The 15,589-nt window shown below is 40.1% G+C and overlaps 1 protein-coding gene across 10 annotated transcripts in view; it reads left to right on the top strand.

Annotated features, from left to right (window-relative positions):
• LOC127438245 (uncharacterized) overlaps positions 1 to 15,589 on the top strand; it is a 215,938-nt gene that overhangs the window by 29,901 nt on the left and 170,448 nt on the right. For 4 of the 10 annotated variants that reach the window (XM_051693681.1, XM_051693683.1, XM_051693678.1 and 1 more), the window contains exons 18-24: positions 70 to 243; positions 335 to 511; positions 925 to 1,104; positions 1,492 to 1,668; positions 1,853 to 2,032; positions 5,741 to 5,917; positions 6,015 to 6,203. In XM_051693681.1, coding sequence (XP_051549641.1) covers positions 70 to 243; positions 335 to 511; positions 925 to 1,104; positions 1,492 to 1,668; positions 1,853 to 2,032; positions 5,741 to 5,917; positions 6,015 to 6,203 — 1,254 coding nt within the window. Of the gene's footprint in view, positions 1 to 69; positions 244 to 334; positions 512 to 924; positions 1,105 to 1,491; positions 1,669 to 1,852; positions 2,033 to 5,740; positions 5,918 to 6,014; positions 6,204 to 6,470; positions 6,520 to 6,819; positions 7,050 to 15,589 lie in introns of those variants that run through there. The other 6 variants (XM_051693686.1, XM_051693687.1, XM_051693685.1 and 3 more) reach the window with 4 other exon arrangements.

Genomic DNA, 15,589 nt, shown 5'->3' with positions numbered 1-15,589 from the left:
AGAGAATCACTTCTTGACTTGGTGCTGAATCCATTGCTTATTATTAAAAGAATGTGAATCTTGTTTCAGATATTAGATGTGAAGTTCCACATGACAGGCGTGTTTCTGATCCAGAAATTTACTTTAGAGGAGACTTAAAATTGGATGCAGAAATATATTACTATTGTAATTCTGGATATATTAAAATGAGACGGCTGGCCAAATGTACACGAGACGGCTGGAAACCAGATCCACTGTGTGCTGGTATGTTGTTCTATAAAGTGTAACAATCTGTGGTACTGATACATAATTCACATGAATTCTGTGATTAATTAGTATGTTGGATGTTTCCCAGATATTACATGTGAAGCACCAACAATCCCAAATGCAGAGATTGAGGGAGATCAGAGACAAAACTATGAAGTCTCTTCAAGAATAGTATATAAATGTCACTCTGGATTTAAACCAGAGCAGCGTGTACAAATCACCTGTAATTCCCAGGGCCAATGGACAGGCATACAGCACTGCACTGGCAAGTTACAGTTTGTTGACAATGCAAGAGCCTTAAATTACATTTAATGTCATTAACCAATCAAATAATTATATTTGATATACTTACCATTGATAACTCAGAAACCAATTAAATGAAATGACTTTGTGTTAATATAGTTTTTTATGTACTTTCCCCACAGCAAAGGAAAGATTTTGCATTACTACATCTTTGAAAAATGGGTTCACAGAAAGTGAATTAAAGGCATTTTATTTATACTGAACCAAATACATGGGGCTTTGGTTGGGTGGAGCTGAAATATATATTAGTGTTTTTTTTTTTTTTCTTTTTTGCTTTGCGACATATCTATTGCTAGTGCATTGTACTAATTTGTATACATATTACTATTGTCCAATTTTTTGTTATTTTGATTTGTAATATATGTCTTTTTCCAGAGGATGTGCGTTGTGACATTCCTCCAAAAGTGGAAAATGCAGTCATGACCTCTGACCCTCAGAAATTTTATCCTGAAGGATCTTCTGTAACATACAAATGTCGAAACTTATTCACAATCAGGGGGCCTAGCAGAGTTTTTTGCCACAACGCATCTTGGGGAGAAACACCGAAATGTGAAGGTGAGTTTTGATTGGTGATCGTAACTATGTTTTAATGACCCATTCAGAAAGCAATGCCATTATAGCGCATTAAAACCACAACAAGAGCAAATATTTACGTGGAGATACAGCGCAATACAAATGTGAGGAGGTGCTAAGTTTTCATCTCTCTTTTTCTTTCTCACCAATAACTTTATTTCAACTGTTGATCACAGTATTCATACAATCAAAATGTAAATGTATTGTTTATTTACTGCATAAGAAAACATTATTTGGCTCTACAAAATGACATTTTTATATTACTTTATTATTAAACATTGTTACACATTTAATAACAATTTAGCTTATTTTTGTATAAAAGATTCACCTCTCTGATTTCTTCTTGTTTTTGTTGCCTCTTACTGGCAGTTTTCTGTTTAAAACCTCTTCGGACAGTAAACAATGCCATGCTGGTAGATGAAAACCAAGACAAGAGAGAATATTCATATGGAGATACAGTACACTATAAGTGTGTTGAGGAATTTGAGTCGAGGGAGACAACTGCTAAATGTGACGTACAAACCTGGATTTACCCGAAATGTATTAGTGAGTAAAATTTAAAAGAACCGTCTTTCTTTCTTTCTTTCTTTCTTTCTTTCTTTCTTTTTAAGGAAATGTTGGGCATTCCATACATACTGTACAGTCAATAATTTTTTTTATAAATTATATCTTAAAAAAAAAAAAACTTTCACTGAACTTACATTGAACCAATTCTATATTATTCCTTTAGAAAAATCTCAGTGTTCCAAACCAACAAAGTACATGACGTTTGTGACACTGTTAAATGAGAAAAATGTGTACAACAACTTTGAAAATTTGTCATACAAGTGCAAAAGTCCATATGATAAAATCCCAGAAGGTACTTGGACGTGTGAAGATAAAGAATGGTATGGAGCATTTGTCTGCACAAGTGAGTCCCCTTAAAATCTTACAATCACATTTGCTTACCCATTGGACAAAAACTGGTTGGACCCGTGATAATTCAACCCCAAAATTTTAGAGAATGTCATGATGTTTTCTTACCATTTAAAAACATAATATATACAGTACATACACTTTGTGTTCTTTGTGCCACAACATTCTTCTTGCTGCTTTTCATGATATTCAACGTTTCACTAGAAATGTTGAGAGGTCTGTATCACCTCATATAAGTGTGTGCATTGTGCATGAATGAGAGGGACTATTGATCAGTGTTGGGTGTAATGCGTTACAAATTTTAAATTAAGTAATCTGATCACAGTTACAGACATGAATAAAATTGCATTACTTTAATTACATATTTATTGCTAAGACAATAATATTAAGTAGCATGCATTTTAAAATGTATTACGGTCCTATGTTAGTACTTTTATGTGTGTTGCTGTGCAGCTAATGAGCATGCGCTCTAACAAACCACTTTGGCATAGAGGACACGTATGGAGGCGACGGCAGATGAGTGAACTGTGTTACTATGGATGCAGCGGAGTGTAGTTGTTTATTTAAATTGAAAATGAAAGCATTTCAAGATTTTATGCGCTCATAATCAATCTCAGCGAGCTCTGTGTCAGCTCCCAGCCCTGGCTGGAGGAGAGAGACACGCATGGCTCAAATATCCTCAAATATCCGCGCTCTTCCCCATCCTCGCACATCTCCCTCGTGTGTCCCGCTGCAGCTGCCGTGGGAGGACAGGGTATCGGCTTCAAGTGTATATGAAAAACAGTCAGTGGCGGACTGGCCATTGGGAGAACCGGGACTTTTCCCGGTGGGCCGGCCACGAAATGGTGCTGCATGGGCCGCCACGTTATGCAGAACGCGCCACAAAACGGCGCCGCGATATGCGGGAGGAGGCAGCGATATGCAGAAAAGGACAGCAACCCCCCCGCTCAACAACGTAACTTTTTGGCCAGTTTCTATGTAAAATCCCGAGCCGAATTTTCTTCCCAGTCCACCCCTAAAAACAGCGCACGTTCCGTCTGACAGAGGCTGTGTCTCATTTGGAAGGCTGCATCCTCCGGAGGTCGCATTTCTCGGCCGCATATGTCAGAGGCTGTCTCGTTTCATAAAAGCGATTAGGACACTTCGAATGCAGCCTTCGAATGCGATGTTCTTTCACGGGAATTCGGGGGATGCATGAGGTGTAGTGATGGGTCGTTCATGAACGATTCGTTTATTTTGAATGAATCTTTTATGTGACTCAGAAGAACGAGTAGTCTCAGAGAGTGATTCGTTCATTTTGTGTTGGCCGCACATGTGCACTGCACAATCTCCATTCGTTTGTTATGTGAAAACTGCATAGGTGCTGTACAAGAAACAGAAATGATTAGTTCGTCTCGAGTCTTCTGGTCCGAGTCGTTCGTTCTTTTGTCACGTGACAGCCGTATACGCTATGCAGTGACAAAAGAACGAATGATTCGTACAAGAAGATTCCAGAGGTGAACTAATCTTTCTGTTTCTCATAATCTATCCTTGGCTGCATTATACATTTTTCCTTATTGGGAATATAATCAGAGTTTGCATAAGTAGACGTGTTGGGGGGGGCGTTTGGCTATTGAAAATGTAAAATTTGGATTTAATTCTGCTCAAATGAACGAAATTACTTGAATAAAGATTCGTTCATTTTGCTGAACGAGACTCAAAGATTCAAGTCAGTACAATGATCCAATCTTCCCATCACTAATGAGGTGTATCCTTTGTGGGCACTCACAACCCACAATTCTTTGCTTCAACGGAAATGTCAAGAAATTATCCATAAATATGATGTTCAAATGCAAGTAATGTTAATTAAATGTTAAGTAAAGTTGAAGTACCTCAGTAGATGGGTACAGAGTATATAATATGTGTTATTATATTAAAATAGAATTAAAATAAAGTATTAGACTAAAAGTATACCTGTAAAATCTATTTTCCTTTCTCTTTACATCTTTATAACTCTCCTAAAATTTACCTCATACATTCTCTTCTAAAGGGAATTTGTTACCTTCTCACTCGAAGCGATCGCACTTGTTAAAGAGTGGCGTGCTGTCATAGCAACCATGTAACATTCCGTTTCCGTTTGTCCAACGAAGGCCGTCTCGTTTAAATGAGATTTGTTTAAAGGAGGACGCTCAATATACTGCAGCCTTTAAATGTCCTACCTAGCACGCAGCCTTCGAAACGAGACACAGCCAGAGGGATGTCGCTCAAGGTGGAAACATTTGCAGAATGGCATCTTGAAAAACAGCTCTTTTATGTTCTTTATGTACTGTCCACAATACAATAGTGCGCATGTGATAACGGATACTCAATTCATCAGAGCACAAGCAGGGAGGTAGAAATAATCCATGTGCTGTAAAGTTGTGTAAACACACACATGCTGCACATGTACACACACAAACAGACATACTGTACATGCACACATACACATGCATGATGCAACACACAAGCAAACCTGTATATTCACACCGAAAAGAAACAACAAGCATTCAAATACACAATGGATTCACTATCAAAGCTGTTTGCAAATGTTTTCAGTTCATAAGTATTATTTTTCTGTCTTTCACACCAAAACAAACACAGATAAACAAGCATACTGTACACATACATGCCACACACAGCTAAGAGGGTTGTAGATAGCGGACACACACACACACACACCACTGAAGATACTACTACAGCATATTTGAGATAAGGAAGTAACTTCAAAGTAATTAGTAATCTGATTACTTCCCAACAAAGTGATCAGTAAAGTAATCAGATTTCAATTTTAATCAGTAGTGGATTACTTTTTTTTTAAAAGTAACTTGCCCAACACTGCTATTGATTGAGTGAATAAGTGAGAGCGGAACAGAGAGAGGGAGATTTCAACTTACACATTAGTTTCATAAGTGATACATATTTGTGTCTATTAACTAAGCCATTGTAATGCCTGAACACAGCAATAATATAAAAATAACATTTGAAAATCTGATCATTAGAATACTTTTGAAATATTGAATAACTATGAAAAAAAATCCCCAAAATAAACATGAACACATTTGACAACATTAACACAGTTTTCATTATCTCTAAAAAATATTTTTCTTTTGGAGCAGAAAGTTAAGAGTAGAACAAGTGCACAGTATACATGGGAACTCCTTTAATACTGTTTTCAAAGCATCACAGGATGAACCTCATGAAGGTGGTTGAAGGAAAAGTGTGCAGAGATGTAAACAACATTGTCTGACAAAAGAGAATGTTGGCAAAATTTTGCCAATTCAAGATGAAATTTAAGAGTTCTTGTTGGTTATTTTGTATTTTTTTTTTTATTTCTTATGATTTTTTTTATTTGGTATTTTTTAACACTGGGAACATTTTTTTAACATAATGCCCATACTTTGCGTCTGTGGTATTTTCACAGTTTTGATAGCTTTACTTTTATTATATGTGGAAAATAGTATTCATAAAACATGAGAGGTAATGTACAAACATTAATTGGTATATATATATATATATATATATATATATATATATATATATATATATATATATAGATGATGCTCAATCAGATTTAAAATAAAAAATGTCCAGCAAAAAATATAGATGATTCAAAGTGAACAAATATTTTCTGTGGAAATTGTGAAACTGCTGGACATAAATGTGTTTGTTACTATTATTTGTTTAGGTGAAATCTGCCCACCACCACCTCATCTTGAACATGGAGACTATACTGTAGTTAGAAAGAATGGTGAAGTAATTACAGAGGTTTATTATACTTGCAAAAGAGACTATGTGCTAGATAAACAACAGCAATATTATAAGTGTCAGAATGGGAGATGGGAGACCCCTCCAAAGTGTCTGGGTGAGTCATCTATTTCTAAATTATTCTCTTGAGTCTCTCTCTCATCAAGAACTATTTTACAATTTGTGTCTAATCAGATTGATTTTGTCTGTCATAGAGCCCTGTGAAATTACACCTGACATTATTGAGAAGTACAGTGTACAACCCCCCCAATATAAGGTCTATGTAAAACATGGTGACACGTATTGGCTTTATTGTAAGTCTGGATGGAATATTGGGGATCGGTGGAGATCTGAATATCTGGAAGTGTCGTGTTCTAATGGAGAGTTCAAATCTGACAAAACTTGTAAGTACATCTGAATATGTATTTTTACACCCACATTAGTCGAGGTGTTTATAGTCATGGTGATCTGTATGTTTAACTGAAAAGGATTAAAGTGCCCGTGCCAGAAGCAGAGAGTAAAATGCTACAATATCATTAAATATGGATTAGGATGAATGACCAGCGTCGTTCACACTTTCCATGTTTTAAACATTCTCTATTTTATTTTGTGCACTTATAATGTCATAAGGTCATTGACACAGCAAATAATCTTTTGATACTTTTCTTCAGGCAATAAAAAAAATAGGTTGAAAAGAAGATTTGGAGTGGAAACACTGAGGTAATGAAAATATGAACTTCTCCATGAATTTAAGAGAGTGTTTTTTAGAGGCATTAAATGAATGAACCACAAACAGGACATGATGTTACATATGATGATGCTGTTGACCGCATTTAAATGAATATCTGTGTGATTTCAGGAGATTTCTTTTTAGCACTACAATTTGATGAAATGAAGTCCTAGTTATTGTTAAACACAAGCACTGAACCTATACAAGTGTGTGTACATGTTTTGGCATGTAAACTTAAGGAAAAACGTTGTTATATTTCTATCTATAATTATGTATTCTGTCCTGTTAAGATCTGAAGATCCCTCTGATGTATCCAGAGCATGAAGATGGACACACACACACACACACACACACATGCGCGCTTGCTAATGCTTCCATTAACATGCTAATTGGCTAACTGCAGTTTAGTATCCTTTTGAATTATTTTGTTATTTTATTTACACATACACTGAAAAAAAAAAAATGTTAACCTAAAAATGTGCTTCATGTTGTAACATCTAAATAAACTGATTTGAATCAAGTCAATCATATTATTTAACATCACTTAATAACAGTGGTGTAGTAGTCACTGAAGAGGTGGGCATTTATCAAGGTGCCCCCCCCCCACTGATCTCAAAATGCCATATATTCACACTTATATAAAAGGAGTAAGAAATTTTTATTTTTCATTACATAAATAATAATAACAATGTATGGTCCTTTGTAACCATAATCTCATTTGAACTTACAAAATGTATGTCAGGGTAAGTTTCTAGCTGGCATCGTTAACACTTCACTACTAAAACTTGCTATTCTATTTAAATTAATAGGTTTGATTAACTGTTCTTTTAATTAACAGTAGAATGAATACTTTATACAACCCCGATTCCGAAAAAGTTGGGACAGTATGAAAAATGCTAATAAAACAGAAAGGAGTGATTTGTAAATTATATTCACCCTTTGCTATATTTAAAGCACCACAACTAAACATTATATGATGTTTTATTGTGAATTTCATTGTTTTGTTTTGTTTTTTGTTGTTGTTACATACAGTCATTTCAAATCAGATGATTGCAACACACTCCAAAAAAGTTGAGACGGGCAATTTAAGACCAATAACAATTTGACGAGTTGAAATAACAAGGCGATGTTAAACAGGTGAGACAATCGTATCATAGTACATAAACAGCCTCCAAAAACAGCCTAGCCTTCAAGAGCAAGGATCATTCGAGATTTGTCAATTTGCCAACAGATGCTTCAGCAAATAATCCAGCACTTTGAGAACAATGTGCCCCAAAGACAAATTGTAAGGATTTTGGCCATTTTACCCTCTACAGTGCACAATATAGTTAAAAGACTCAAGGAATCTGGTCAAATCTCGGTGCGTAAAGGGCAAGATGAGAAACACTTCTGAATGCACATGATTCATCAGACATCACTGTCTTAAAAACATCATTCATCTGTAATGGATATCATGAACATGGGCATGGGATTACTTTAGTAAACCTTTGTTAGTCAACATCATTCGCCACTGCATCCACAGATGAAAGTTAAGACTCTACTATGCAAAGTAGAAGCCCTACATCAACACTGTCCAGAAACGCTGCCGACCTCTCCTGGCTCGGTCTCATCTTAGATGGAAAGTAGAACAGTGGAACCGTGTTTTTTGGCCCGATGAGTCCACATTTCAAATAGTTTTTGAAAAACACAGCCGTCATGTTCTCCGGGCCAAAGAGGAAAAGGACCATCCAAGCTGTCATTAGCGTCAGGTCCAAAAGCCCGTGTAACGTTTGGACATTATCAAGACGCTCGATTGGCTCATCTGGTCATAAAATCACCCCCTTTCCCCTTCTTCACACTAAATCACTAGCCCGGCTCCAACATTCTACAAGATGATGGTCACTAAAAGACCCTTTGTCACATTAGTTGCCTTTGCAGATGCTAAACAGAAACATCTCTAAGTCTCTCCTGTAACTTCAAAGGCATTCCACAAGACAACCCCCCATCGCCGGACATGAAATGTCATGTGATGGAGAAACACTGAAAAAGCAAATACACATTCCCTGCATTTAACTCATAATCAAACTATCCCAAAATGTATATGATATATTCCTGTGCTGTATATATGTCCCGATGTTATACTAACCTAGTTATGATTCTTTAGTTATGTTAGGGTAACTTCGAATGCTGACATCCAGGTTTAAGTATGTATCACTGTTTTAATGTCTGCAGACCCCATCTGTTTGGTATTGAAATTATACTGTCTTTATGCATTAATTAATGGTGTATAGTATGTTACTATAAAATTCATAATACTTTTTTACCATACTTTGGTGTAAAACTGTACAAATTCCTAGACCACCATAAAACATGCAAATAGGCCGTGAAGGAGAATAAAAGGAAGATTTCTCCCGCTGAAAGTTGACACCTATGATTGGTCATTTAAAAAAAAGATGGGTGTGAACTGATTTGGCCTTAAGAGACCTCTGCTCAAGAGTATCTTTGCTCATTCCCTTGTGAGACGGACACTTCCTGACTTTCCGGCAACTTGCTTTCAAGTTATCTTCGTTCAAACTTCCCGCAGACAAATGATCTATGGAAGAATCCAACAAACGCTTCAGCTCACGAACTCAGAGAATCTCCGTATCCTACACGCATCCGAACTCTTGTTCAGCACTAAAGCCAATTTAAGTAACCGTTTTATAAATCTTTAGATGCATCATTAAGCTTTGACCCCTTTCTTTTAAGGTGATTTTGATTTTCTGATGGTTCTCAGTGGTTGTAGTTAACTGATTGTAAATCTTGCCATTCTTTGCTCATCTCCCTCTCTCTTTCTTTCTTTACTTTTCGGAATTCTGTATATGTATTCTTTGCTTAAGTTTAGTTGTATTTACCTGTAGTTTTATTTATTAAACTCATTATATCCACGCTTGATTGTCTCTGCGTTTGCGGCTCACACATCAAAGTCACTTAAACGTTGATGTTAGTACTACAGTATATAGAACAAGAAAATTATTTTTCTTGGCCAGAAGAATAATCTTTAAGAGTTGATAGAAGATCGTACTATCGGTTTGGTAAACGAACAGATCAGTCGATTTAAAATTAATTCTGCTCAAATTAATTCTGAAAGAGGATCTATATATATTTATAATTAATTATAACCCGTTGTAATTAAGTATATTAATGCAGACAGATATGTAAAAATTTTGGAGCAGCATATACTGCCATCCAGCACTGTCTTTTCCAGGGATGTCCCAGAATTTTCAGCAGGACAACTTCAAACTATATACTGGCTGAATAAGCAGAGAGTGCGGGTGCTAGATTGGCCTGCCTGCAGTCCTGACCTGTCTCCAACTGAGTGTTTTGCTTTATGATGCACACAATATGGCAACAAAGACCCCGTACAATTGTGCAGCTGAAGACCTGCAGAATGGATGAATGCAGGAAAATTCCACTTTTTAAACATAAACTTTTGTTTTCAGTGCCTAAATGCCTAATAAGTGTTATTAGAAGAAATGGTGATGTTTCACAGTGGTAAACACTCGACTGTCCCAACTTTTTTGGAGTGTGTTACAATCATCTGATTTGAAATTATTGCACATAAAAATAAAAAACAATGAAATTCACAAGGTAAAAACATCATATAATGATTAGTTGTGGTGCTTTCGATATAGCAAAGGGTGAATATAATTTACAAATCACTCCTTTTTGTTTTATTAGCATTTTTCATACTGTCCCAACTTTTTCAGAATTCGGGTTGTACCTTAATTAATAAACTAATACATACATTACGTTATACATAAATTGTTAAGCATTGTATAGGTAATGACTAATGAGTGTAGTTATTGATCATGTTAACACGTTATCTTATATTATGATATACAGTACATAAGAATTTATGATTAGGCTATTTGTTTTATTTGTGTACAAAAATTCTCTTTTCTGTGTATAGTGAAATAGCTTTCCTATTAATAAATACAAAATTAAGATGATTTGATATCATGAGGGGGAAAAAGGCATATCTGACAGCAGTAAAAAACAGAAAAAAATTCAAATTTGATACAACTACGGGACAACTTGTCATCTGCGAAGAGCATAAAAATCTAGCACAGAGTATTTTCTCAAAGTTTAATAGCATACGTTTTTGTTTAAATGCATTAATATTTTAACTTTTAGCAGTGAAGTAAATATATAGCGCAAATTATGGTGACCAGTGTGACTGGCGCATCAGCATTTCACGGTAGAGTAGTAGATTCTAGAAATGCCCCACCCCTTATTGAAATGGAAAATTTGATTGATTAGAAAATATCCAATCGCATCTAAAACAAACATTCTGATTGGTAGTTCAGCTGAGTCGAACTCTCTATCTGCCCATGCCTTAAGTTCAGCTCTTCTGCCTCCCGTTGCTCCATTCGAATTTATAGAGAATCTCTGTACACTAATTAAAACAAATAATAATAATCACTTTTCAATCAACGGTTCTGGGGTATCACCTCAATATATTTAAAAGTTATGGGTCAAAATCCTCCTTGCTGTTCTGGTGGCCATACATATCATAACTCATCACAGCTGGTCGTACGCAAAATCCTTTGAAAGTTAGGTGGGCATACGGTGTATGTGCTAGACTACACTACTGCTTAATAAACATGACTACTTTAGTTTACACCAACAAAACCAATTTAAGGGTTAGATCAAAGACAAATAGCTCCTTAAAGTAACAGTTATAACAAAATAGCTTAGATGGTTGGAATAAAGAAAATATTGATATTTTACTTTGTGTGGTTCAAAAGTAATGATTAAACTAGATGCCAAGACAAACTATAATGTTGGTCTGACAAAACCTTGTCTGAAAGTTTAAAGTAGTTTTAAATGCTTGAAGTTTTTTTTTACATAAAGACAGAAGAGAGCATCTTAAAGCAGAGTAAAGGGCTTGGTGTAAGTTTTGAGAGCTGAAATTACGAACATTCCAAAACTCGTAGCTCATTTAAATATTGTGTCAATGTAATGTAGTCTTAGGGATTTTTGGACACTTTGAAAAGGCTTAAATGATGCCTTCACAGGACTTTTCAATGGAACAATAATAATGGTAGTCAAGCTGCAGGGTTATTTTTAAGCAGAATTTCCCAAACAAATTACAAAATGATCTCTATTTTTGTGCCCCACACCTTTCAGCCCTTTAAAGCTCTCACAATGCAGGGTAAATTCTTTGAAGGAAACAGGGTTTAAGGATGATCACTTCTGAATGGAACGCACCCCATCATTCAGGTGAGTTAGAAAAGATATAGCAGAGCGAGCCAGAAATGTCTGAAATCTTTGCCGAATTTCACCAAACACTTCCACAGATACTGTAAGGGCCTACTGTATATGTTAAATTCATCAATATTTAAAGTGTTTGATGAAGCTAAAATATTATGGCCCCTGTAAATATATGTATTTTGTATGCATAATTTGTAGTATTTACATTGAGTTTACATTATGTACAACAATAGTACTGTCTCTTTAAGAAGAGTAGCTGTTCAGCGAATGTGTTTCAGTTTCTTTACCACATCCGTGCTGTGGTGTGAATGTATGAGGTCTTTTCACCCATACAATGCAAGTCAGTGACATCAAAAACAGACACACGAGCATGACCACTACCTTATGAGAGATAACACATTGCCGAAGGGAGAAAAAAAACTTTTACATTTTAAAAACAAATTTCCCTATCTGTCACTCACTCGAAGTTGTGTCGATGTAGTGACACTAGGGGTCGCACTTGGGAGCCCCAAACACCTATGATCTTTGAGAAAAGGCCAATGGGAATTGGCGAGTAGAATTTGCATGCCACTCCCCCGGACATACAGGTATAAAAGGAGCTGGCTCACAACCACTCATTCAGATTTTTTCTTGTGGTTGTGTTCAGCGAGCTGAATTCCTCTGCCGATCCATTCACCTCTGAGAAAAGCTGTTGGATTTACGGCACATTACAGCGGTTTCTCCCCCTAGTACACCGATTGAGTGCAGAGAACGCCCCTGGGTGCTTCAACAGACTAAAAGAGTATATATTCCTACAACAAGAGAGTATATTTTCTCTAAAAGAGTGGCACTGACGGAAAGCATCTTTTTAAAGATGCCTTTCCATCTGTGTTTAATTCTTGGTTGCGGTCATTACCTCTCCGCTTCTGACGGCCACAATCGCTGTCTCACGTGCTCGGGCTGGCTGTCTCACTGTCTGCAAGAACATGACCATGGCAACGTTGCGGTCGCGGCTTTCCTTCGTCAGAGGAAAAGCCACCCCAGCTGCTCCCCGCCCCGGTCATTCTACCTATGGGTATGAGACCGCGTCGGTTAGCACTGGGGGCGATTTGGGGACCCCAATGGGAGCCACTCCACCGGGTAACCCCCCACGGACCTCCCATTCCCCAGCATGCTCGTTCGCCCTGGTCGAGTTCTGGGATGAGACCACCGGCTCACCCCAGGGCGAGTTTGCGGTATCATTCGGGGCTCGCAAAGAGGATGAGCTATCGATCGCAGCATCGGAGAGCGGGCTGGTTCAGTCCAAGTACTCGACTGGGCTCCCAACTTCGGGTGCAGTCGCCCAGTCGGAGGCCGATGTGGAGCTGGTGGCCATGCTTGCCCGGGTGGCTGCAAGTGTCCCTCCACCCTACCCTGAACTGCTCATGGCCGCGCTGCCCGGACCCGATCTCTGAGCTCTTCCAATCTCACTACCCTCAATGGTGGGGCTTCCAGGGAGTACTCGGCAATTCCCCAGGTGGACAAGGCGGTTGCTGTGCAATTGCTGTGTCCTACTCGGCTACGCAATTCAGTTCGCAAGGCGCCTGCCTGGGTTCAGCGGCGTCCATTTTACCTCAGTGAAGGGTGAGAATGCTGCTGCCCTGTGTGCGGAGATCGCAACCCTTCTGCGGAAGGATACAATAGAGCCTGTCCTTCCAGCCAAGATGAAAGGGTTCTACAGCCCCTACTTCATTGTACCAAAGAAAGACAGTGGGTTGCAGCCAATCTTGGACCTGCGAGTACTGAACGGTGCCTTGCACAGACTCCCTTTCAAGAAGCTGATGCAGAGACACATTTTGGCAAGTGTCCAGCATCTGGATTGGTTTGCGGCGGTAGACATGAAGGACGCATATTTCCATGTCTCGGTTTTACCTTGGCACAGGCCCTTTCTGCGGTTCACCTTCGAGGGCCGGGCGTACCAGTACAAGGTCCTCCCCTTCAGTCTGTCCCTGTCACCTCGTGTCTTCACTAAAGTCGCAGAGGCAGCCCTTGCCCCGTTAAGGGAAGTGGGCATCCGCATCCTCAACTATCTTGACGACTGGCTGATACTATCTCACTCTTGAGACGTGTTGTGTGCGCACAGGGACCTTGTGCTCAGGCACCTCAGCCGTTTGGGGCTTTGGGTCAACTGGGAAAAGAGCAAGCTCTCCACGGTGCAGAGCATCTCTTTACTCGGGTTGGAGTTAGACTCAGTCTCTATGAGGGTGCGACTCACGAGCGAGCGTGTGCAGTCGGTGCTGAACTGCCTGAAGTCATTCAGGCGGAGAAAGGAGGTCCCACTTAAGCAATTTCAGAGGCTCCTGGGGCATATGGCATCCTCGGCAGTGGTAACGCCGCTCGGGTTGATGCATATGAGACCGCTCCAACACTGGCTTCTGACTCGAGTCCCGAGATGGGCATGGCATCGCAGCACACATTGCGTGGTCGTCACGCCGATCTGCCGCCACTTGTTCAGCCCTTGGACGGACCTTGCATTTCTGCGTGCAGGGGTCCCCTTAGTGCAAGTGTCCAGGTGCATCGTGGTTACGACAGATGCCTCTGAGCGTGGCTGGGGCACCATGTGCAATGGGCACAGAGCCGCGGGCTCCTGGACAGGGCCATGACTGCGTTGGCATATCAACTGCCTCGAGCTGCTGGCAGTGTTGCTCACCCTACGGAGGCTTCAGCCGTTGAACCAGAGCAAGCACGTGTTGGTCCAGACGGACAACACGGCGATGGTTTGCGCTGTCACAGCAGGTCATGCTCAAGGGAGAGTGGAGACTCCACCTCCAGGTGGTCCAGCTGATTTGGAGTCGATTCAGTCAAGCACAGGTAGACCTGTTAGCTTCCTAGCTTCCTGGGAATCCTCCCACTGCCCACTCTGGTATGCGCTGGCACCCAGCTGGCCCCGGGGGCTGTGCAAGTATGCGTTCCCCCCCTGTGAGCCTACTTGCACAGACCCTGTGCAAGGTCAGGGAGGAAGAGGAGCAGGTCTAGTGGCAACCTTCTGGCCCACCCAGACTTGGTTCTTGGACCTCACGCTCCTCATGACAGCCCCTCCCTGGCGAATTCCCCTGAGGGATCTCCTCTATCAGGGATGGGGCACCATCTGGCACCTGCGACCAGACCTCTGGAATCTCCATGTCTGGCCCTTGGACGGGACGCAGAAGACCTAAGTGGCCTACCACCCACAGTGGTAGACATGATCACTCAGGCTAAGGCTCCCCCTATGAGGTGCCTGTATGTCTTGAAGTGGTGTCTGTTCACTAAGTGGTGTTCTTCCCAACACAAAGAGCCCCAGAGATGCGCAGTCAGGTCAGTGCTTTCCTCCCTGCAGGAGAGGCTGGAGGGGTGGCTGTCCCCTTCCACCTTTAAGGTGTACGTGGCCGCTATAGCGGCACACCATGATGCAGTTGACGGTAAGTCTCTCGGGAAGCATGACCTGATCATCAGGTTCCTTAGAGGCGCGAGGAGGCTGAATCCTCCCAGACCATGCCTCATTCCCTCATGGGATCTCTCCGTGGTTCTGCTGGGGGCCCTGTTTGAGCCTCTAGAGCCAGTTGAGCTAAATGCGGTCTCCTTGAAGACTGCCCTCCTGACTGCGCTTACATCCATCAAGAGGGTACGGGAACTGCAGGCATTCTCTGTCAGCGACACGTGCCTGGAGTTCGGTCTGGAATATTCTCAAGTGGTCTTGAGACCCCGACCGGGCTATGTGAACAAGGTTCCCATGACCCTGTTTCGGGATCAGGTGGTGAACCCGCAAATGCTTCCCCAGGAGGAGGCAGTCCCAGCCTTGTTGTTGCTGTGTCCGGTGCGTGCTTTGCG

This window comes from Myxocyprinus asiaticus, chromosome 49 (genome assembly GCF_019703515.2).
Source record: "Myxocyprinus asiaticus isolate MX2 ecotype Aquarium Trade chromosome 49, UBuf_Myxa_2, whole genome shotgun sequence".
Classification (NCBI taxonomy): domain Eukaryota; kingdom Metazoa; phylum Chordata; class Actinopteri; order Cypriniformes; family Catostomidae; genus Myxocyprinus; species Myxocyprinus asiaticus.
This window is presented reverse-complemented; position numbering and strand designations above follow the sequence as displayed.